General features: G+C 39.0%; 1 protein-coding gene across 1 annotated transcript in view; it reads right to left on the reverse strand.

Annotated features, from left to right (window-relative positions):
- Nucleotides 1-19,118: 19,118 nt before the first annotated feature.
- Nucleotides 19,119-25,062, reverse strand: part of ttc14 (tetratricopeptide repeat domain 14) — a gene marked incomplete in the record, with an annotated part of 14,320 nt that continues 8,376 nt past the window's right edge. Inside the window, 3 exon segments of the mRNA XM_014334058.1 lie at nt 19,119-20,784; nt 20,914-21,020; nt 24,886-25,003. Of these exon segments, the coding sequence (XP_014189544.1) occupies nt 19,812-20,784; nt 20,914-21,020; nt 24,886-25,003 (1,198 nt within the window).

Genomic DNA, 25,062 nt, shown 5'->3' on the forward strand with positions numbered 1-25,062 from the left:
GCCCTTTTATTTATGTTTTGTAGTTTTAGTCCCGTTTTATTGTGCTGTTGTAATGACCATTAGAAGACACCTACTAAATCACTTTCAGTACATGTTATTCCATTCTTTGCAATAACACAGACAACCAAACTGACCTAGTCAAGATAGCTGATTCAGATGCAATACTTGTAGTAAAAAGTAAATCCCCATTTCAGTTTCTGGAGCAGTGTTTCCTAGCAGAACTACGGTGGAAGGATTGTAACACAAAAAGTTTGGTCTGATTATGTGATATTTAGGAGCAATATTTACTCTGCAAATGTAGTGAAGGACCTAAACCCCCCCCAAAAAACCACAAACTTAAAGACAGTCAATTTCTGATGGAATTCAATTAAGGTTCATTATATTTACATACTGCCAAATCATAGCAAATGTTACCTCACGGCACTTCATCCTGCAAGGTAAAGAGCTTAAAGCATTAGAATGAAAAGCCCAACAATCAAACGTACCCCTATGAGCAGGCACTAGGTGAGGGTGGAACAGAAAAACACCATCTTAACAGGAAGTACCCACCTTAAGGAGGGGCAACTATCTGCTGCTACTTCAGAATTACTTTCCTGGACTCTACTGTCAACAGTTCTAAATTTGTATGAAATTGTAAAAAAAAAAGAAAAGAAAAAGAAAAAAAAGTGCACTATCAGAATATAAATGTAGGTCTCTTATTGGGATACAGCTGGAAACGCTGCTCTAATAGTAAACGTCATCAGTAATGAGAGTTGTAGAAAAAGGGTCAAATGCTTTGTTCACCTGTAGTTAGACTATGATAAAAAAAATGACATTTGCTGTGCATATCTCTGTGGTGCGAGATTCAAACTTAAGAGATACATGCTCCAGTTTTTTAATTTCCAGTGTTTAAACCCACTTTAAAAATCCAGCTTTACCTGCCTATGAAACTATATCTTCTCAGGTATAAGAAAATGTAGCAGTGTACTGAGCAGCAGGGAAAAATTAAACAGTATGATGAATAGCTCTGAAAAGGCAAACTTGTGGTGCCTTGGAAGAAGGGGAAAAAAAGAAGAATACAGGGACCTCACCTCATTTTTGCAAAGAGTTCTGACTGTTCGCCTCTTTTTTTACAGGTGGGGATTTGGTCCAGTGATTCCCTTTTCAATCCCTGCGTTGCCATTGTACGCACAAAGTCACTTCAAAGTCATACAGAGTGATGACATTTGTCCTACAGTGAAGCATTTATGGTCCTGATGAAAGTTCATTCTTCCAGAATGATGACAGTAGTTACTAAAATAATTGGTGCGCTTCCAAAAAAAAAAAAAAAAGACCCCAAATAGATATTCTAGCCACCGGGCACATGCACAGGTTGGTAATGTTAATTATAATATTACCAAAATATTTTGGAAAACACAACAGATGGAGTTTAGTTTGCATAGTGTTCCAGAAATCTGTGTTTCAATGCCTTACTGACAAACTTATTTTCAGTGTTTCTGTTATCAGCCAACTGACATACATTGGTGTGTAGTACAACATAATGAGTAATCAGCAAACTGCTGTATTAACAGCAAAAGCTACAGTTCTCTAAAATTCAGAGTTTCTGTATTTTTATCATTTTGTTGTGCTAAAAAGATATGGGAAGAAGAGAACTAGCACATCTCTCCCCTAGTGTGCATTCTGAGGAGTAATGCAGTATTCATTATTCTTTTTCCGATGCAATGGCCTATTTCCTTGTGTTCACATTAGTAAGTTTGGCTCATTTGTATAATGATTTATCACAGGTAGCCAAGTTCACATTACCTTTTAAGAGATCTTCATTTCTCCTGCACAGAGAAAAGTGTATAAAAACCGTGTAATACAAAACAGCTGACCAAAAAATGTTCAAAATTGTCAAAATATCTCAAGTACTGAGAATACCTTCACATTCAGTGCAGGTGACATTTGCTTCCAGCTAATGGTGCTTGAATCCAATATTATTTTATCCCTGTTTTCACAGGAAAAATACGCCTAATTTGAGTGTATCTTTTGATCATTTATTTATCTAGGTATAGTTTTCTAAAAGCTCCCTGGCAGGGTTACTCTGTAGATTTGGTAGAGGAACATGTAGCACATAAGACTCTACACTGAATGTGGCAGACAGACAAACAGAGAGCAGGTGCTGGCTCATCTTTTACAAACAGCCACTGTGACACCTAGTGGCGATTAGTTATTCTCTTGAGGTCTGCTATCACTGTGCAGCAGATGCTGTATTATTTCTGATCAGACCATCAGACTGCACCAGAGATAAACTATAAATCATCCTCAGCAATATAACATCAGTGTGTACACAGTGTACACTGATATTAGCAAGCTAGTATTTTTGTTCATCGATACACGTCAAGTTGGATGGAGAACAGATTTTGTTCATTTTGTGTCAGTTTGGAAATGTCACTTGGACATTTGTTTAGTTATTAAAAAACCCCAAAAGGATCACTTGCAACAAATTGGTGGTCATATCTGTTTGCGTGGTTGCAAATAAAGAGGAAAGCCCCAACACAAAATTCAACTAAAATACCTGGAAAGATTTTTTTACTCCCAGATGAACAGAATTTCAGTAACAATTCACAGAATGACGCATATGACAATGATCTTTATTTTTTAAGAAGAATGAACTGAGACACATAGAAAGTGAACATTTGTCTTCTTATATCATTGTGTGTAACTGTGTGTGAATTATGTAAAGATATACTGACTGTAGACACAGAAATGTACTCGGAACCATGTAAGTGTTGCTTAACACTTCAACAGGTGCTGACAATGTATATTTTTTAAATCTTAAGGTTAAGTTTAATATTAAAATCACAGTATTTATTTATCAGATAGCAATTATTTCATCATATAATTTACTACACTTTAAATACCAAAGATTTATTTGAAATGTCAACACATGCCTGAAAAACAAAAATAATATAATTGAATTAATTATGACATTTATTTCTTCAAAACGTCCACTGCGTCCAAATGCAATTCAATAAAGAATAATGTGAAGTCGTAAAAAATAAATATACAGTATATGGATTTACCCAGTGGTTTTACGTATAATGTGTTATGTGGAACATAATAATCACAGGCTGAATTTAAATCAATATACCCCATAAGGATTTATAATAATCTGTTTTTTTCTTAATTGCAGTTTTATGTTTTGTTCTAGTGAGCTTTGATCCAAGGATAAATTCTTTCAGAATAGGACAGTACACTTTGCTATTAGGTGAAATGACTAATGATGTACACTGTTTAGCTTTAAATGCATGTATAAAAAATTTTTTTTAAACCAGGTGCATGAATCTAAATACAAATTATATATTTATTTATTTTTCTTACATAGCAAAAAAAAAAAGGTACATCTTTCAGGATGTGCTGAGGTATCTTTCGACGTGTTCTGTCGCTGTGATGAGGCGGAGATGAAAACGCCGCGTTCCTGTAGTATTCGCACTGTGTGTAATTCAGCTCGCGTGCAGCTCTGTGGTGAAAATATTCTGTTTGGTCTGAAGACATTACCACAGACCCTCACAGTCTGCCTGATAGTCTGTCCTCACGTTCTGATTTAAACCAGTTTACCAATTCCATTATGCTAAGCCCGAACACTGGTTGGGAAATGATGAACGATTATGTGAAACACATAATCTCCCTGCTGCACCATCATTGCAATATGACAGCCAAATTTCATTCATCCTATCCAATTTCTTCCTTATTTAAGGAAAGAAAATTACTGGTCCCAGTAATCAGATATGTAGTGAGGCTGTGTGCAGGAGTTAAGCCCACTCCCATTAGGCTTTCTGCCTTCTAGCTCTGGCTGTAGTCAAATACACGAACACACAGACACACACACACACATACAAAAAGACAGATACACATGTTCCACATGTCTGACCCTCCTCAGTTCTCACATCCCCTTTTCACCCATTTCAAGGACTATTATTTGGCCTTGATATATTCTCTACAACATCATCCGTTAGCGATGCCAGTTTGAAACACAGTGGCCCTTAAGTGGTTTAGAGAGCTGCAGACAGGCAGTTCTCTCTCACACACACACACATGCACGCACACATGCACGCACACACACACACACACACATCTCCTCCTCTCTTTTCTCTCTTCTGAAAGAGGCATGTACAAATGTTCATTTTCCAAACAACATCATCATTTTAGAAATTGGGCTAAATTAGATAAGAATGCAATTTTGTCTCTTTTGCCAATGATTATCCTTTGACAAAAATCTAATGTATTGACAAGATATTATTGGGGACCAATATTTGCTCCCTTCTGTCTATGTTTCTCTTTCTGTATCTGTGGAGCCAAATCACCAATGAGCTGCCACATTAAACACCGTGTCATTTATTGCTAATAGACTCTGGATATCATAAGCCCTCAGTGAGCGACAGTGTCATAAACAGAGGGACGAGTGTTGAGCCTATGGCTGTTTGTTCTCCTCCACACATGTCCAATTTTGCTTTCCAATTGGGAATGCATTATAGGTGTAATTGAAAATTAGCAGTACATCTTTTTTTTCTTCTTTTTTTGAGGGGTAATTTATCAGGCCTCATTGTTCCTGTGTGACACCTCCAGGGCCTGTTTCTAACAAGGAGCCTGGAGCACCGGGAGGCTTTCTGCTTGCCCGGGCCCCACAGCGCTCTCTGTGCTTTGTCACTAATTGTGGCCTCCTCTCCACTGAATTGTGATTCGGCTAAAAGAGCTTGTTGGCTCGATGCAATGAAGCTGCCGGTGATGCTCTCACCATTATCAAAGATACTCTTGATCTTTTCAAAAGCAGGAAATAGATTTTTTTTTCACCCCCCCACCCCCCACCCCCCGTTCAATCACACAGAGGGTTGGAAGAGAAGGGGGGAGAAAAAGTAATTTGCAATGCGTCCATTAGTTCTTCATTAAAGCAAGATTAAATTGCACCTCAAATCACATCTGCCTTTTCTAGAGTAAAGGGTGACAGTTTTAGGGCCAAAACTAATTACTAGTGCCAATGAATGAGAGAGGAAAACAGGGCTGTTTTTACATGAGATAGTGTGGCCTGTCATTATATTCAGACTAATTCCACTCTGCCTGCTCTCTTAATGAGACCAGAACGTCCTCACATCTCTCTCTCTCTCCCCCTCGCTCTCTTTCTCTGTATCTGCGCTCGCTCCAAATGTATAATTTTGATAGCACTTGGAGTTTGCATTAATTAATTTTTCTGCGAGACCTGCTACAAGTGCCAAATCTGTGATGCTCTGAATTATCATTTAGAGAGAAATGGAAGACAGACAGATGCGGACGGAGAGACGGGCACAGAAGAAGACAGTTAACTGAAAACAGCGAGGAAGAATCAAAGCGAGACAAATACTAACTTTATTCATCTGCCATTGACGACATGTCAGGCTTGATCAGACAGCTTATGTATGGTTTTGTTTTAAAATGCACACTTTGTGGAGGACAGGGAACCTATAGAGCGAGGAGCAAAATTACAGCCACCTTATGGTTTTGATGATTGACTGTAAAGTCAAACTGCGGCCACAGGAATTCTTCCTGTGCCTTGTTGTAAGATTGCACTTTTTCACTGGTAATTTGTTATAGTTTGATAGCATTGTATGAATAGAAATGCATCGTAGCTTCAGTGATGGGCATACATCGCGTCCAGTTTGACAAATTTACGATTCTGACATTATAAAACTGGCTGCAGGGTGAAGCAAGTTTTGCTACTTAAATAATATGAATTGCTATGAATTGAAGTCCCTTGTAGTTTTGTGCTAGGCATAATCAGTTTCATTAATAGTCTTTTATGAACAGGAAGTTCATAGGAACTTCCTCTGCACTCTTCATTTCTGCACATCTTAACTGATGGAAGGAACCCCCCCCCAAATGTATCCTTTTCCCAACTCCTCAGCACCTTTTTTCCACTCCGGCTTCCCCCCACCTCCGCTCAGGTCGACAGACGCTCCTCTCCGGTGTTGGAGGTTGAGGGTGGTTAGATTAGTCTAAGAGCTGAGAGCAGTCAAGTCTCACAAACAGGATTTAGCATGTTGTCTCATAGTGGCAGCTCTGCCACTGGATCACATGGTTCTGATGAGCCCCGGGGCATAACATGCTTATGGCAGATACACTGCGATTTACAGAGACAGGAGAAGTGCAGAGTACACCAACTTAACATGTGTGCATTTGTTAGCGGTGCACAAAGTTGAGATGTTGGCATCTTTAAATGAGTCAACAATGTTGTGAGGCTTTACCCCTGCGCTGTGTATAAATCTCTTAATGCACCTTACAGGCTTTTCAGAGTTGCCAGCTGATTAGCCCTCTCAAGACGATTTTTGCCATCCTAAAATTTTTTTTTTTTTTTTTTTACATACAGTGCATTTTTCCCCCCTCGTGAGGTATCAAACCTCCTTTCCTTGCAAAAAAAAATATATGCACTAGCACTAATTTTTTTAAGCAGAGGAATCACCCCACTGGTTTCTGCTGAAGCGAGATTTGGCTGCAGAGACCGCGTTGGTTCCAGAAATTCAAACCTCATACCATTCCAGGCTGGGCTTATCCTAAGCTTGTTAGTATGTGCGATGCCGGGACCGATAGGGACCTCTACATTACCATAACGCTGCTGAATTAACTATGATCTTCCACTGCACCGGGAGGAAAACTGGCCTACAGAAGTTTTGCAATATGCTGTGCAGGATATTATGATAACATGCAATAATAAATGTTTATAATCTACTTAGTGGAAGACCAGGGTTCAAATATGTTTCTATATTAAGCTTATTAATGCTCCTCACAGATTTCCTGTTCCACTATCAGAATGGCAGAGTGAAATATGCACAGTTAACCAGAAATGGGAAAATAAAAGGTCCCCCTGAGTGGTGATTAATCAAAGTGGAGGTTGTGCATTAATTTGTCACACGGCCGAGAGAAATGCCATTCTTAAAATGTAGCTTATGGTGCTACATTCGCAAACATTAGGTGTATCTTAAGGGTTGTCTCTGAGAATTTAGGGCCTTGTGGGAGCTAATATTCTCAATTGTTTTGGATGTTATTTGGAGAAATGAAAAATTGCTAAAAAGTTGATGTATATTTGCTAGGAAGGTTATACCTAATGGTTCCTACTCAGCTTTGAACCTATGTGGTCAGATGATTTCCTGTTCTCAGTTCTAAAATAGAAAGCTATGGCGAATCAGGAAATAGTTCATGGTTAGTGACTCTTGTTTAGAATTGATTTAGAAGCGACGTCCAGCTTGGGCCATGCCAGCTTCTTCCCTTTCATTTCTACTTTTTTGGGTTAGCTACGCTAAGCTAAGTTCACATTTCACTGGAAGGTTGGCATCAACTATCTCATCCAGTTCCCAGTAAGAAAGCAAATAAACACTTAGCATAATGTCTAATTAAAAGTTCTAGGATTAGACGATGTAGCCGTAGCTGCTTTAACAAGACTCTTTACCTCACAAATTAATAATCAATCCCTGCGGCAGCTCATAGCCCTCCCTGACCCTGCTCCTTTAATCTGCTGGTGAATGTTTCTGCAGAAAATACCATAAGGCCCGTACACGTTTGAGACGCATTAGTCGATACACTCCTAAAGTATCCTTATTATACTGCTCGTCTTATTTTGATAAACAGTAATTTGATGTCATGGAGGACAGTAAGGATTGAATGGGACTTGTCTGTCTATTTGCCTCTCTGCCATTCACACCACTTCTCTCATGGGTTAAGACTCCCCTCTCTCCCTCTCGCTCCCTTTCTCTGTGTTGACACATATACATATCACACACCGGGATTAGTATGACGGTGACTGTAACAAACCTCTCTTTTGAAAAAAAAAAAAAGAAAGAAAGAAAGAAAAAAGGGGGAGAAAGCACCCTATTCTATAGTGGAGGTGCCCAGCCAGAAAATAGCATACTTAGACAACAATGGCGTGGTAAGTACCTTAGCAAGGATCAGCGCTGGCAGAGTGAAACACATTACAAAACAATGGCTGACTGCCTGCCTGCTTGGCTGCTTGGCTGGCTGTCAGGAGGAGCCCTGGAAGCTGCCATGAGCTGCCATGCTGTTATTTGTCAGGGGGGGGAAAGAGAAAAGGAGACAGAGACACACATCATCATCTCGCTACTCATCGCCGTAAACACTGGTGTGAATGACTGGTCACAGAGAGTATAATCCCGCCTGCAGACGCATCTCCCATGATCCCCCTCGGCAAAGTGGGCGCGTGATGTTGTTCCTCTACATGACAACAGCATGGGATGCTGAGGTGACAGGAAGGGTGATTTAAGAGGGCTCAGTTATAAATGCGCTTTGATCTGAAGTTTCATGTTTGTTTTTTAATTTTTTAGATATTGATTTGATTGATTTACAAAGTCTTTGACGGAACATGAAACTGAAACATGAAGTTTGATGCTTAAAATTACAAAATTAAAGCATAGAAAATAATAATAATCAATTGACCGTTTAAGTTGTTTTGATCATCAATTGTCTGTTTCCTGCATCATAAATGTTTGGTAAGCTTAACGATTGGGCAGAATCTGTCAATCTGAACATGTTGATTCATTGACAAAGCCCTCATTGCATCTGAAGGGTAGCACGTTAAATTTAGATAAACTAGAAATAGCTCTGGATGTGGTGCAAAAAAAAAAAAAACAAAGAAAAAGAAAAAGAAAAAGAAGATCAATAATGCAAACAGATGAAGAAAAACCAATGCTAATTTTAAATAAATGACAAATAATCCTGCTGCTGAATTATGCTTAAAGCACCCTGAGAATATACAGCAATTATTAACCTTCATATCATGCGTTCAGAATTACACATTTACATTCCAATATTTTGATAGGATCTAAATCAGGAAGTCAAATATATTCCAGTTTTATTATTGGCTCAATAATGACTTGAGATTGTTTAATGCCAGTTAAAAGTGGAAAGGGGGCTTCTGTTTAAAAAAAAAAAAAGAAGGCAGGGGGGAGGAGCGTTACTAATGATATAAGAGTGAATGTTGGAGCATCTCCTGGAAATCTGGCAGAAATCCTAATGTCACTCCTGTCCCTCTTTTAATGCAAACCAAATGAGCCTGCACTGTAATAAGAAGCTTCCCAGAATTAGTTTCCGTTTGCAGAAAATTGCAAGAAAAAAAAAAGCTCCCTAGTACCTTTATCTATGAATTTCACTCCAGCATAAGCAAAAAAAAAAAAAAAAGCAAAAAAAAAAAAAAGGGGGGGCAGACCCTCCTCTGACATTATTTGGATGACGTGCCATCAGTGGAAGCAGCAAGAAATAACATTGTGCAAATTCTATGCATGTTAATGATAAATAGGAATCCACCTGCTCACAGATAAAATGAGTTTAATTTCCCCCCCTCCTCCCCTCCACGCGTGCCCATGTGCCTGCCTGGCCTCTTAGAAATTACTTATGCACAGCTATTATTAAAATAGGGCCAGAGCAAATGAGAAAGAAGCGCTATCTCTGGAGAGCGTGGCTGGGTTTTAGACTGCCGCTGCTGGTAGCTGCTGCCGCCAGGACTCCCTGCTTCACACAGTCAGCGATTCTTCCACACGCACACACATGTGCAAACACAGGAGCCCGAGCAGATGCACCTCACCTCCTCTCAGCTCTTGTGGCAAGCTCTGACCCTGTATTTACTAAATTAACCCAAATCCCTTTTTTATTTTTTTGAGTCGGGAGTTTTTCAGTGTAATGGAATTTTGCAAGCTTTGTGAGAACATCTATTTTCACAAGTGTCTGTCTGCGTGCATGCTAATATGCACTTATATACCAATGGGAGATGTGTGTGTGTGTGTTAGAGCGTACATTTGTACTCTTGGGCTTGCACGCCTGTTTTTGTATCCGAATGTAATTTTGTTGTTGGAAGGAAATTTCCTTTGGGTGCACAATGTGCTCGTCCCTGCATCTTCAGAGTAACTGAGGCTATAACAATAGAATGCTGAAGACTTAGAAAATATCAGCCATAAGTGGTGACTCAAATATTTATGTATGCACGGAGGAATGCAGATGGAAAGATGACAATTGGGAAAGGCAAGAGGGAACAGAAGCAAAGTGTAAGAAAAATCTTCTATTAAAAAAAAGGAAAAAAGAGGTCATGACGGAAGTGTTTTTGTTCAAAGGTTGCTGTATGCTCTCTGTCACCTCTGCTCCATTAGCAAATCAACACATTCCTCTCATCTCTCACTTTGGCCTTGAACACTTGCAGAACATTCATCCTTTTCATCCACATGAGTTGAAGGATGTTCTGATGACTGGCTGCACAGCCTCTCTCTACTCTGAACCCTTTGCCTTCTTTGTGGCTGTGATTCAATAATCAGCTAGAGGATGAAAAAATAAAAGAAAAACAACACAAACTCATTAGGTGAAAAAAATCCAAATTGGAAGTGAACTGAACATTTGAAGGTTACATCCTAACATTGTTTGACAACAGAGCTGCTAAAACTGGATAACAAGAAGAATGTAATAAGCTTTGTGCATTTTATATTTTTCAAAAAAAAAGAAGTTTGTACTGTATCTACAGAGCAAAAAATAGTTGAACATTAATATATCTGCCAAAATGCAAAGGAGGAAATAAAAGAAACAATGTGCCATTAGGGCCAACTTGAAAGATACACAGAATAATGATGCGCTAACATGTTTGCATTTTGTCTTGAGGCTTCCTGCTGTGTGTATGGGCTTTCTAATGACTGCTCGCTGTGAGGGAAAACAGCCCTTTGGGGACGTTAAGAATCTAATAAATGAGGTTCACTCTCCACTTCATGCACTCTCAGGGCAGCAATTATGTCAAAACAGTGTTTATGGTGGTAACAGTAAAGAATTTTTCTGCCCTCTGTAGATGGGCCCTTTGGTTCTTGACAGGATTTCTGAAGTTGAAATTACTGTCACTTTATAATGCGCTAACCTATAGTTTGCAAATGCTATGGTTATTATTGTCAGTGTGAGCACAGAAAGTAAAAGCCTGAATGCACGTGATTGTGTTGACACACTTGAGCATGTGATGTCTGCAACACGTTATTTAAGAATATAAATAATGTTCTTATAATGTAATTATCGTGCGCAGTGTTGTGCTAAGGGCTGTATTTTGCTCTACAGCAAGCAAAAGCATCACAGCTGGATCAAATTTGTGGAAAGTCTTTCTTTTGACCGCAAACACTAAATATATGTTTTTAAGGAGGGCGAGGGTGGAGAGAGTAGTAGGGTGGGGGAAGGTGAAGGGTCACACCAGCTCTTGGAAATAATATTAAAGGGTTAAAAAATTCAAATTTGGGGTGTACACCAAGATTTTTCCCCTCTTGCATCACAATAAAGTACTGACAGCTAGATTAAGCTGCTTTTTTTTTACAGCTGTAATCTACTGTAAAAAAAAACAAAGTGTTGCAGTGCTGTAAAGAATACACTACACAATACTATTCTTAGCTCTTGGTTATACTGTTATCTCCAAGAAGAGTTTATTACTCCAAAATATAACTGCATGTCCTTGCTCCTGCTCGCTTTCTTGCATTTCCTCTATTCTTTGAATGACAACTTTTAAAACATATTCACAGTTTTTTATAAATTCCCCTACAGATGAACAGTGGCTTTGTGCCTCTTAAATACATGGATCACAATGGAAGCCCTTTGCTAGCCAAAACCCTAACACAGTTCTGGATTACACAACCGCTGGAAATATGAAAACAACTTTGCAGTCACAAAAATCACGGTAAAATACCATAAAAACACAAGTGTCTTCTTGTTAATATAAAGTGTTCAAGTGCATTAATGCAAAAATGGTACAAACTGTGCAAAAATTTCCTGCAAGTTGGCAAAATATAACCAAGTGTTCACTTAGTATGACAATACTGTACGGCACATTCTTTTCTTAATCATGTTTTAGTTCCTTGAGATGTGTAGCTCTGTGTGGGAAAGAAAGCTGATTTGAAATTTATATTAACTGAATGTGTTACGTACACTACAAATGAAAAACAATAAGAATGATAAATAGCAAAGAAACTGGATTCAAGTGGACAAAAAAGGGCACAAAAACAAACCAACAAACAATCAAACAAACAATCAAACATATGTATATTATAGTCTGTAATGGGCCAATGTGTGGCCACTATTCGCCTTATCGCCTGGTTATGATGTGTATGGTATAGAAATAATGTAATATATTCTATATGAAAAGTCATATGGGGAAATTCATTGGATTGGCACATGATTTGAGAAGTGAACTTTAAACTGTTGTACACTTAAAAATAATATACTAACAATTTAGCCAAGCAGAACATACGTCTGTTTTTGCACCAATCTAATCAAAAATAAAGAGGTTTATGCTTTTTCTTCATATTTTTTAAGGATAACTTGAGAGTTTTGTATCTTAATATTTATGTTTTAATACCTTGGTTACACTTTAACAGACCTGGACTTGATGAAATACTCTTAAACCTCTTCCCTAAAAGAGTTTCCATTTAAATTGCATATATTTCCATATGTAAATGAAAGAAAATATGGTTGGTTTGCTTACTTTCTATTTTCATGCATATCTGTGAAGCACTTTGAATCATAAAGTCATATATTACGTGTCTCTGAAAGACATTTTGTTTGATTTTAGATCACTGATTACTTAAAAGGGGATTATATTTATCATGTCAGCTGGCTATTTTGTCTTAGGTAGCAATAACTCAAGAGATAGACAGTCCCAACTTGATATATTTTGCATAATGTTTTTGGAGAATCCCAAGCAAAAGACCGCCCCCTTTCAGTACTTCTTTGATGGTAAAATACTTCTGTATCTTTTCTCCAAGATTCCACAAGATATTATGACTAACAGGAGAACCAAGTCCTCATCATCAGTCACATTCAAACACTCTTCCGTCACGGGGGAGCCGTGAGAAAGATTTTCAGTGGTGGTTTTTGATTTCCATGCAGTCCTTTAATGACCCTTATTTGTAGCTTCTTCAAGGACCCTCCCCGTTAGGAGGCTGCAGGGCACTGGTCTACTCTGCCACTGCGGTTCCTGTAAAAGTCAAAACTGCAGATAAATACACGCTTGGAGGACATTAGAAGTGTAGTACAAGAGTCCAATTTTCTTGATTAGCTGATAACCCAAACCCCCTAAAGACCAGTGTTGAATGGCCCCAGAAATTATTTTACAAATGTGTCTTCCAGCAGAAGAAGTTTGAGTCCCTGTGGAGTATTGTGACAGCACTGAGACGAGGGCCAGTGACAGCAGCGGGTGAGAGTGTGATTGAATGGCAGCAGAGGACTATACATCTTTAAATTCCTCATTATCCACTAACACACAGGCACCACGTCTGCTCCTATTCCATTACTTACTCCTCTGTATTGTCATGCTCCGAGAATTCAATGTAGTACCTTTTATTGTAGAAAATGAAAAATGTCATTTTCCTCTTCTCCCTCTCTCTGTCTCCCCCTCTCCTAACACTAATTTAAAATGTCTCATCTCCCTCCGCGTGTTCAACAGTCTGATTGCCTCAGTGCTGAAGAAAGAGGCCTAAGAGGAGGAATCCCCTCTTTGTGAAAAGAAGTCCAGGTGGGAGCAGAGCAGGAGGAAGAGGAGGAGGAGGAGAATGGGGAGTGGGATGATTCATGAAGGCGAGAAATCTGCAGCTTCATCAGAGTTGGTCAAGCAGGACAGCTGCTGCCGTTGACCTCACGAACTAGTGAGAGACCCGCACCTTCAAGGACTAAAGGTCTTCTTTTTCTTTTCCCTCTAGCAGCCTTCCTCCCTCTCCCCCTCCCACTGCTATTCTTTTTCTTTCACACTTTTTCTCTTATTGCAACACTGCAGGATCAGGACATGACCTGGAGAAACAAAGTCCTTCAGGTCTGCAAAGGGAAAAAAAAAAGTACAGTGATGTGGTGTCTCTGGGCCTGAAACACAGCAGACCTCCATGTGTTTGTCTCACAGAATCAGCTGTGAATCTGTTCCCTTTACTGATGGCTGACGGATGATGGAGTTGGATGGATGGAAAGCACATTTCCTAAACAGAGCACCAGATGATACATTATTGAGACATTTTATTGCTAAATACCTGAACTGAGCCATTCTGTGGCTTCACAAACACCAAATTTTCACTCTTTTTTAGCCTTAGATAACAATAAAATAAGTTTTCTTTTAAACAGAAATCTATGTATTTATCTATTTAATGCGAGTGTTCTTAAAAATGGATTACAATTCATAAAAATCAAATTAAGCAGAGAGGAACAATTCAAATAAATAGAAAACTTCAACTGAAATATGTCTTAAAGACCTAGATATTTTGTGGTATTCATGAATGTCAATCAAAACATGTTTGTTTGTTTTTTAAAAACAAGTGAAACATTGTTTATAAAGTGCAAATATTTGTTTCAGGTTTGCTCACATCAATAGACAAAAATCACATTCGTCCTACTTGAAATGCCATTCTTGACTCAAACAAAGTCAGGCATTTCCAGCGGTATGGATGGAGAGCTCAGCGGCCTGCACTTTCCAAATATTCAACCTCTGGTGTGGACAAACACGGTGTTCCACTGCCCTCCAGTGGAAACATGCAGAACTGCAGTTAAACTGTTTAATGTTTAAAGTATGAATAAAGAACTTTTTTTTTCTATTCAAAATGTAAATCTAATGACTAACCATAAAGACACCTTAGTATATACCATTAACAACATAAGCAGACCATTAAAATAGTTTCTGGGCTTATCTGAGGGTAGCTGCGTAGGCAGAGACCACCCTCACTAACTTCTGATGCACACACAGTCTTTACTCAAAGTAGGCTTTAAGAGTTAAAGAGTAAAAAAAACAAGTCCCCTTTTAAAAGAGAGACATTCCAGGAGGAATCAGTAGGTCGATGCCTTCTTTAAGTATTTTTATTAAGAACTGAGATTATAATTGAAAGTAATCTCATGTGCATTTTGACTGGTGGATAATTTGCCATCTTAGGATGCATTAACCAGCCAGGAATTGTTGAAATATTATTTAAAGACATGCAATATGTTGTTTACTTATGTTGAAAATAAATAACTGTGGCAGAGAGAAAGCTCTACAGAGGGTGGTGAAGGCTGCACAGAGTTGTCGGAGGCAGCCTCCCAACCGTCACAGACATATACACCTCCAGATGCAGGAAGAGGGCCACCTGTATCATGAAGGGCCCCACTCACCCAGCACACCCACTCTTTGTCCCGCTCCCCTCAGGCAAGAGGTTGGGGAACATCAAATGTAAAACCACCAGACTGAGAAACAGCTTCATTCCAGAAGCTGTGAGACTTTCGCAATACATAAATGGACAAGAACTGCTATTATAGCCCCTTAATCACTGCTGACACTTAATGACACTGTCAGTTTATCAGTGCTGGTCATCATGCCCTTTGCTGCTAAAGTATTTACACCTATATTTATACCTACACTCTAAACCCATACGCCATACTGGTACTCAGGTTGTTGCACTCTACTTATAGTATTATTTATTGTATTGTTTTATTACTTGTCATTCCTGTTTGTTAAAAAAACAAACAAACAAACAAACAAACAAAAACAACCATTTATTTATTACTTAAAAAAAAAAAATCAGTTTCTTCGTTATTTAGTTTCTTTTCACTCCGGGACCGTGTGTACATAATTACGTTCCACCTCATGTTAACATGTGATGACAATAAAGCTCCTTGAAATAAATAGAATAAATAAATAAAAAAATGAGAAAAGTAGGGTCACATTCTATTTGGTAGTAAAGACATTTTAATAATATTTTACCATCTGTTTTACTCTTTTTCCATGATGCTGTATAAAGCAGAGGAAAGACATGTACATAGTTTGTCTTCACTAAAGATAAACAAGGTTTTCTCTTCCCATTTGCTCGTGTTAAATATTCATGTTATTAAGTGAAGGTGTGCAAGATGAAGGAAACGATTGCGGGGATTCATTGGCCAAACAACAAATAAATAAATAAAATAATCTAAATGTTTTTGCTGTTCTGAAAAGACATCTGCTCTCCCTCATTCAGTGTTATATTTGAAAGTGAAGAGCATAATCTGCCAGAGAATCCATTTATCACAATTTTTTAGGATGGAATAATCCATGTGTTCAGTGAGGCGTCTTGGCGGAGACCAAAAACTCCTCTCCAGTGGTTCTTTACGGGACTAATGACCCACCGAGTGAGCACTTAGCGAGATCTCCTGTATTCAGTATTTATAATATTAAGATGTCAGGCATCTGAGGGGAGGAAGGACAGGATCAGGAGTGTGTGGTGAACAGCATTAGATGAAGAGGCTTCTTTTCTGCCTGTATATTAGTGGCTAATCTGCCCTAACAAGATAGACTGGGGTGTACAGCATTCTCCACTGCATCACTGATGATGGGACCAGTAATGATGGAGGAGGGAAGCAGGAGGCTGGCAGCTAAGCCCGAAGTAAGCTACTTTGGCACGGGGTGACGCACGGCTGGTCCCACAGCCACCAAAGAGTGTGCGTGTGTGTCCAGTTATTAAATCAAATATGTGACACCAAGTAGCTTAAAGCACCAATAAGCCACAAGGCCACTTTGGCTTTAATTTGTTCAAGGATGAAATCTCATGTGAGTTACATGGCATGACTTTTAGGGAAGTGTTGCCTCAATTTAAAGATTGTATGACAAAACCACAGAAGTAATAATGTGTTAAGTAAAAAAAAAACCCCAAAACAAACAACAATAACTAGAAGACATCAGATGTTTTAGTACATGTTAGTCGTTCTCAAGGTGTGGGCTATTGATCCACTCGATGACCAGAGGAAAATTATGGAGCCAAAACCAGCCAAAAATTTGTTGCTTTACTGTTAATGCTTGATGAAAACTGTAAAATACTACATGGAACATCTTACTGTTTTAAAACCTACAAGTTAAAGTGTTTTAATATTTGAGATCTTGCATGTCTTTATCATGCTTTCAGTGGTATTCTAGCTTAGTATGAACTTTGCCCAAATCATTAAAAATGTGATTCCACATAAATCTCCACTCAAGGCCCACTTAATTACTTATTAGGAAGCTTTCCATGACTTTGATCACTTTGGTTTAACGCACAAACTTTAAATGCCGATGAATACAATGTGTTATGACCATGAGGAAGGTCTTTGATATTACTAAGATTGTAAGAATAGAGTCACTGTTTGTACTCTTGGATTTTGGGTGAACAAACCCTCTGACTCTATCCTAAATCAGCTTCTTGTGATGTTGCCATGTGTTCCCAACCTTTGGATTTATCCTGATTCTTTTGAATGAAGTTGAGGTTTCACGAATGTCGATGGAAAGCTACACAGGCCTGCAGTACTGACACTTTCCCAGAACTTCAAACAGGCCCATATACAGTAGCCTCCATGCATGTAGAGGATCAATACGTTGGTGGAAAATGAATCCTCTTCCACACATATTATGGAGCCAGGAGAGGTTAGCAATGTGTCTGCAAATACAGTGGTATTTCTCTCTGTGGAAGAGAGAAGTGCAACTCACTTGAAAGAACCCCACAGCTGAATATTTTCACCAAGTTTAAAGGTTTTCTGCACCGCTGCATTTACATCATGAAAATAGGCAGAAAAAGCAAAGCAATAGTAATGTATGTATATACATACCTGGTCAATAAAGCTGATTCAGATTTTAATAAGCTCTTTGATACTCTCAATATATCAACAGTTCTAACATTACAGTGATATGAATACCCTTGACTGTGTGGTTATAAAGTGGCTTTTTAAATTTATCCCCAAACACAGCCTCCCCAAGTCTGATTTGTCCTCGATTTAAAATCGTTGTATTGAATTGATGAGTTCTCAATGTGTTGGGAGTTCTGTGGAAGACAAAGCCCAGTGGAACATTTTGAAAGTCACTGACTTTTTTTTTGTTTGGCATAATTTACTTTGGCTCTACGAAGGACGGCCTAGCTGCTCATTGAGAGCCCAGACACAAGCTATGATGTCTTATCACTGTGAGGATGAGACCTTTCAAGGTTTCATCTAACAGTGAGATCAGGTGATGCTTATACATTTACAGTGCTCTGAAAAAGCATTTCCCCCTACAGAATTTCTTACTTTTTTCCTGTTTTTCACACTTATTTGTTGATCTGATGTTTCAGATCATGAACGTAAAATATAAGACAAAGATATCCTGAGCAAATGCAAAATTTTTCTTTTGAATGGGCTGTTTAATGTCACAAAGCATATCAATCATACTAAACTTGGACAAGCCAAAACATTCTTATTTTTTTAAATTGCTGGACTTGCTGTTGTGTTTCAGATCATTATCCAGCTGCTTAACCCAAGTGAGCCTGAGGCCCAGGGCACATACTCATGGTAGGAGATTCTCCTTCAAGATTTTCTGGTAGAGAGCAGAATTGCAGCAAGTCATCCAGACCCTGAAGAAGCAAAGCAACCCCAGACCATCACACTACCACCAACATATTTTTCGAGCCAGCTGTAACGGGACTCAGACCTTCTAAAAAGTTCAGCTTTTGTCTCATCAGTCCACAGAATGTTTTCCTATAGGTCTTGATGTCTTCTGGCAAATGTGAGATCAACCTTTGTGTTCTGTTTGTTCAGCAGTGATTTTAGTCTTCTGCTTTTGTCCAGCCTCTTTTTTATAGTTTAATCATGAACTCTGACCTTAATTGAGGCAAGTGACAACTGCATCTCTTTAGATGTTGTTCTGGGTATGCTGTTGATGTTGTAATTTTGGTAGGCTGGCCACTCCTGGAAAGATTCACTACTGTTCACCACTTGAGTAACAAAGTCTTAGCAATGGTCTGTAATCCTTTAAATGTCAGTGACTTTGATTCTTAAATGCTCTTGAATGACTTTAGATAGTGGCGTGATGTGTTGCATTTTCTGAGATTTTTTAAGCTTTTGTCAGAGGTTCTATTTGAGTGATTTCTTAATTCAATGGGCCTGGGTCATCTTTGTCCAATACTAAAATTTGTTTGGTGATCTGAAACATTACAGTGCAATAAATGTAGAAGGAAAAAAAACCATGAAGGGGGCAAATACTTTTCCACAACACTGCATCTAATTGATTATATCTGCACCTGATCTCATTTCTGTAACACAGTGCTCATCACTGTAGATAACATGCAGACATGTATTGGATTACAGCTATAAAAAAAAAGAAGAAGAAAAAAAGGACTTCAACGACTTGCAGGTTTGATATTTGAAATGCTTTACTGACTCAACTGACTTTGTTTTATTACAGGAGACAATTAGTCAGAATACAGCTGGAAGTTCTGCACTAAGTATAGTCTTAAGGATTGTTTGGACAGAGGTTTAACAAGCCACAGAAAGAATGTACAACATGGCACACAGCAGTAAATATAAGGCAGTCAACTTCTTTGACAGCAAAACGAACGTCACAGAACAGACGATCAAGCTTGCAGAGCAAAGTTATGCAACAGCTTGTCAAAATGTTCACTATTCTCTAAGGCGATGCTTCTGAAGATAATGTAATAATATGGACTGAATCTGATATTTTCATGCTTAGATATGACATGTACTGTTTGCCAGTTTAAAAATATGAATTTACTGTAGCATTATTTTAAAGTGTTAAACCTGTTTGAACCCATCAAGGTGAACATTTCAGGACATTTTGACAAACAGTTACTAGGAAATTATTATAGGACTCCAGTCTGACATAGGGAATAACAACCTTTCAAAGTAAAACGGCTCATTTTCTGCAAAAAGACAAACTTTAAAAAAAAAAAAAATAGCTGGTGACATTCAATCAGCAACAGATTTGGCCATAGATCAGGAGTATTGATGCAGTCCAGAGAGTAGTTTCATGGTATTAATATTACTTTCACCTTTTTTCCGAACACCTGTATGGATATCATACCCTCTTGTTATTTTTTTGGTTTCACTCCTTTTTCCTTCTCAAACTGAGCAATCTGGTTAAATATATCCAACAGGTTTGCAGGGAGGTCCTTTTTGGCCCCCATGCTGCACTGTTCATTTTGATTTCCAGCACTTCCTTTTTTACTGTGTCCTTGATCTGGAATGGTACCTTCTTCCATTCGACTTTCCTTCTCTCTTTTCACCTGATCTGCTCCGTGAACTTCCAGCCTGCCTCTATTCTCTTCAAAGAGGTTCCTGGATGATGAGTCATTCCTGTTCTCTGGGTGTTTGGAAGTGGAATTTCCAGAATGCTCAGGTCGGTAACTAGATTTACGACCCGAATACTCCAACTCTCCTGACGAGCAGGATAATTTCCGCTTGGAATTTTCATCTAAACTACTTCTCCTTTTGTAGTCACTGCTTCTTCTGTCTTTCTTCCTGTCACCATCCCTACTTCTATTCCTCCTTTCTCTACTCCTGCTCCTAATCTTCTCTCTATCTGGGCTTCTGCTCAGGCTGCTCTTTGTTTTCTTCGTCCTGCTCTCCTCCCTGTCCCTTCCCTTTCTTTCTCTCTGTGAGGAGTCAGACTCTTCCTCTTCTGAAGCTGCTGACAGCGAGTACAGCTTGAAACTCTTTCTATCATCTGCATCCTTCCCTTCTACCTGCTCCTCGTCCCTCAATCCAAACCCCAGGCCTCCCACCTGGTTGAGAAAAGTAGCTGAGGTATTGGAAGGTGCGGGATACCACTCCACCTCGTCATCCTCCTCTTTCTCCTTCCTATCCTTCTTACCCTCGTTGCTTCTCCTGCTCTCCTTTGAGGAGATCCTGCGATGGCGCTTGCTTCCACGCTCTGATTTCCTCCTTTTCTTTTTCTTCTTTTTAGACTGCCTGCGAGAGGACGATGATGATGTGGAGGAGGAGGATGTCCTTGAAGAAGTGGAGGATGAGGAGGAGGATGATCTCTTCCGTTTTTTCTTCATCCTGAAAAATAGAAGACATGTACTGATAATAATATTTTTCTGGTAAAACAGGCGGGGTATTATGAGGCTGTCCTTAACAGAAGTGGCTTTTCTTTTAGCTTTAAGTAAATAAATCAATCGGTCAGCTTACCTCTTCTCCTCTTTTAAGATCTTACGTAATTTTTCAGCACTGCTCTGGCCACTCTTAGTTTTGACCTGTTCCTTAGCCAGTGCTTCCTCTCGCAGGCGAATCGATTTCTTTAGTCGCCGGGTGAGGCGAGGCAAGACGAGACATGACAATGGCAGGCAGCCAAAAGTCCACAGAAACATATTCAAAGACATACACGCCATGACCCAAAACCACACAAAAATCCCGAAACAACAATCATTCATTCATTCATTTATTCAGCCATTTGCATCAGAGAAAGTATGTATGGAGAGGGAAAGAAAAAAATCAAGAGGTTTGTAGAGCATACATAACCGTCACAAACCAAACAGATCGCAGGAAGAGAAATGTGTGATGAGTTACAGATTTACCATAGAGAATGATGTGGTATGATCCCAGAGTGGGGGTAGATTTAAAAATTTTTTTTAGATTGATGGAAGGACAGAGGTGCAAGCAGAGATGTGCAAAGAAATGGTATTTGTCCCAGAATTAGGTGGAGAAGGTTTCAACATTACCGTATTTGAACCCGGGACACGGAATACAAGTATCCAGGAGAAGAGGAGTCATTGTTGCCATTGTGCAGATTATTCCCCCCCCCCCACGAGGCAGGTGACAAGACCGCAGCAGTCAGAAGGTCAGAGGGCAGAGGGTCAGAGTCCAAGGGTTGCGAACACACACATACACACCAAAACAGTTCATCAGTATTACAAACCACAGTGCTCGGAGCAAAGCAGAAAAGCATTTTTTCTTTTTTAAATATAGTGTTTTTGTTTTTTTTTAAAGAAAACATTCCTACATGAATAATATGCACTTTAGAAATGTGCTCAAACTGGTTTCCATGGACAGCAGCTCATGTCTTTCTTCAGCACCCAGGCGTACCCACACACATTTACTGTTTATTGTTATACTCTTTGCTGTCTCACTCTCTCCTTCTGTGTGCGAATGTGTGTGTGAATGGGTGGATGACTGTGTATAGTGTAAAGTAGGGTTGGGCGATATGGCCTAAAATCCATATCGCGGTATAATTTGAAGCACGTGCGGTAACGATATATATCGCGATATATTATTTTCTTCTCTATAACGTATTTTCCACACTATAAGGCACACATAAAATCCTTTAATTTTCTCAAAAATCGAGAGTGTGCCTTATGTATGAATTCTGGTTGTGCTTACTGACCTCGAACCGATTTGGGCGTGCAGAAATCTGTTAAAAAATGTTTTAGTACAACTTTGGTAAGCCGCACTGCTTGATGGATTGTCAGAGCATTATGGCTGCCGTAGTGAGGAGCTTTGCGGAGTAATCTGGGTCCAAAACTCCGTCCGCTTCAGGTCCCAAAGTCAAACGAACACAGAGTTAAAAACGGTCTAAATTCTTTCATCTTTAATAAAATGATCAGCGTTGCTGCTTTACCAGGTGTAACAATTAAGTTTAACATCCAGGCATCTATGAAAACAGAAGTTATTAAATTTAACGGAGTTAGAAGTTAACAGGAAGTTAGCTCGCTAGTTTCCACCTAAACATGACAGACCATGTTCTGAAGCTAATTAAAACGTACAGCTCTGCTACCACTTCCAACATAAATGAAGACAGAAAACTAAACAGCAGTGGTGTCTGCAGGGTTACTGAAGTTGGACTACCTCGTGTATAATGTTGTGCTACGTGATTGCTAGCGACACAGCTATGTTAGCATAACATTAGCACAGTGAGGCTGGAGGATGAACGCCAACTTTTTTCCACTCGATAAAAGTTAACGTGAGGGATTCTGGTGGTCAGGGACGAATGCAATCGCATAGCAGGATGCTATACACGGGCCAAACTTCAGTCAGGAGAACAACTGAGATTATGCATCCACAATACGAGGTTAGTTATCAATATACTGCAACAACATGGGAATAGAGCAGCTGCGAGAGAATTCAACATTAATGAATCAATGTTACGGAAGTGGAGGACGCGCAGTTTTTGGCTTTCCCCATATTTCAAAAGTGCTTCATCTCTTTGCTATGACTGTCGCCGGGCATAATTTGCAGATGATAATGGTTGTTGTAATGGTTGCAATGCTTTCGACCAAAACAGGTGCAGCTTGATGACGTCATCAACATGCGCTATCGCGATAGGGCGGTATAGTCAAAATCTCTATCGTTGGTCAAATTTATATCGTATTTTCTATCGTATATTTCGTTTATATTGTCCACCCCTAGTGTAAAGCGCTTTGGGATCCTTAGGACCAAGTAAAGCGCTATACAAATACAGGCCATTTACCATTCTTTAGTCCCCCCCCACCCAAACAAAAAAAAAACAAAAGTCACACAACATGCCTCACCCTCATTTTTATCCCTAAATTTAAGGTTATTTTTACCTTTACCATCAAAGTTCATTGTCTTGCTATGCAAATTAAATGACTTGCTATGATTGTCAACAAACTGACAAGTTAGTCTTTTATAATGAGCCATTTCACTATTAAACATTTTATAAGGCAATCTATTATAAATCACCTTTATTAATGCATTTCTTACCAAAGACTTACCTTAGCCCTTTCAGTGTTGTGGCATACTACACCTTACATACAAAAGGCTTAAGTTAAAACAGCTGATAATCAAGTTAATAACTAGTAAACCTTTTTAAATTCATGTCCTATATTAAAAGTTACAGAGGTCAACACTGAACGAGTGTCAAAGGCCTGCATGTATAAAATTAACACTGTCGTGGTACAGGAGGTGTTCCTTATTTATTGAGCTGCTAAAGTTGTGCAAATGTTTAGTGTTTAATTAACAAGCCTCAGATTAACCACGAAATCCACTGCTTCATGTAAGACAATCTTATGATAATCTGTCAACAACAGTCTTTTCACAGCAGCCATTCTAACACAAGGACACAGGGGGAGTAACAATGATTAGGGGAAGTACCTGCATATAACACAGCCTTCATTAATATTACTACAAACACCCGTTTTTACCAACTACTTCAAATTGACCTGTCAAGTTTCCACTAATGCTGTAATATTCACAGTTCTTTCTTCAGTCTTTGAATGTAATACATTTTCATACAGCTGATGGGAGTGAAAAGCACAGCCCAACCGATAGAGGATTTTCCAGACTAATATTTGGGGATTTAAAAATCTAATATATTGGACCGTTTTTTTGTTTTTTCAGTTACATAAAACAAACAGATTTCCCTCACATTTTTCTATGTAAAGTTATTTGTGTAAAAACAACCTCAGCAATTCTTTTGCTTCCAGTTTTCACTTCTTCTCTTCCCTTGTCAGTGCGGATGTAGAGGTTTTTTCACCTATCGTTCAGGATATCGTTTAATACTACAGCAGCTACGTGCACTGCCACAGCAAACAGAAATGGATGTGGCCGTCAGTGGCATTCCCAGCGTAGGACAAAGCAACCAATGCAGCAGGTATACCGAGGGCTTAAAACTGACTCTTTTTTTAACTGAATTCTACTGTGATCATGTGCGTAAACACTCCAAAAGGCCTCTTTTGAGCAAGGAAAAATTCTTACTGCTATCAGAAATATCTGGATCTGTAGCTGCTTAGTGCCCAGTGGTCACCGGTTAGCTGCTAACTTTAGTGTGCCTGTTTTCTCGTGGTCAGTACACAGAGCCACACATATTTGTTAAAAAAAACATGTTAAACATATTTAAGCAGAGCACACATAAATACAGTTCTGGGAACTTTTCAACTAATTTTACAAGAAACTAATCTGTCCTCATACCATCCCTTTCTCTGTGTTGTCAGAGCAACAAGCAGCTGCTCATTTTTTCCACCTTTTTTATTAATTTTTCTGAAGTCACACAGAAATAACACCATTTTAAAATTAAACTTTGATGGGACCATTATTTCTGCATCTGCTTTAATAGTTAAGCCTAAAATACACACACTGCATACCTGCCAACTTTTTTGAACCCCTCAGGCACGCGTGCATGTGTGTGTGTATGTTGTGTCCGCTCACCTGTATAGTGTCTGTGATCTTGTGCAGGGCTTCCTGTGCCTCAGGGTTTGAGCCATCTAAAGCTAGAGCTCTTCTGTACAATCCCTCAGCTGTTACTAGCTTTTCCTGTTCCTCAAGCCTGCAAGCACAAACAAACATCCTTTGAGTAAATGATGATGAGATGAGATGAGATGAGAT

This window comes from Haplochromis burtoni, unplaced genomic scaffold, assembly GCF_018398535.1.
Source record: "Haplochromis burtoni strain Fernald_Lab_line unplaced genomic scaffold, NCSU_Asbu1 Contig_53, whole genome shotgun sequence".
Lineage (NCBI taxonomy): Eukaryota > Metazoa > Chordata > Actinopteri > Cichliformes > Cichlidae > Haplochromis > Haplochromis burtoni.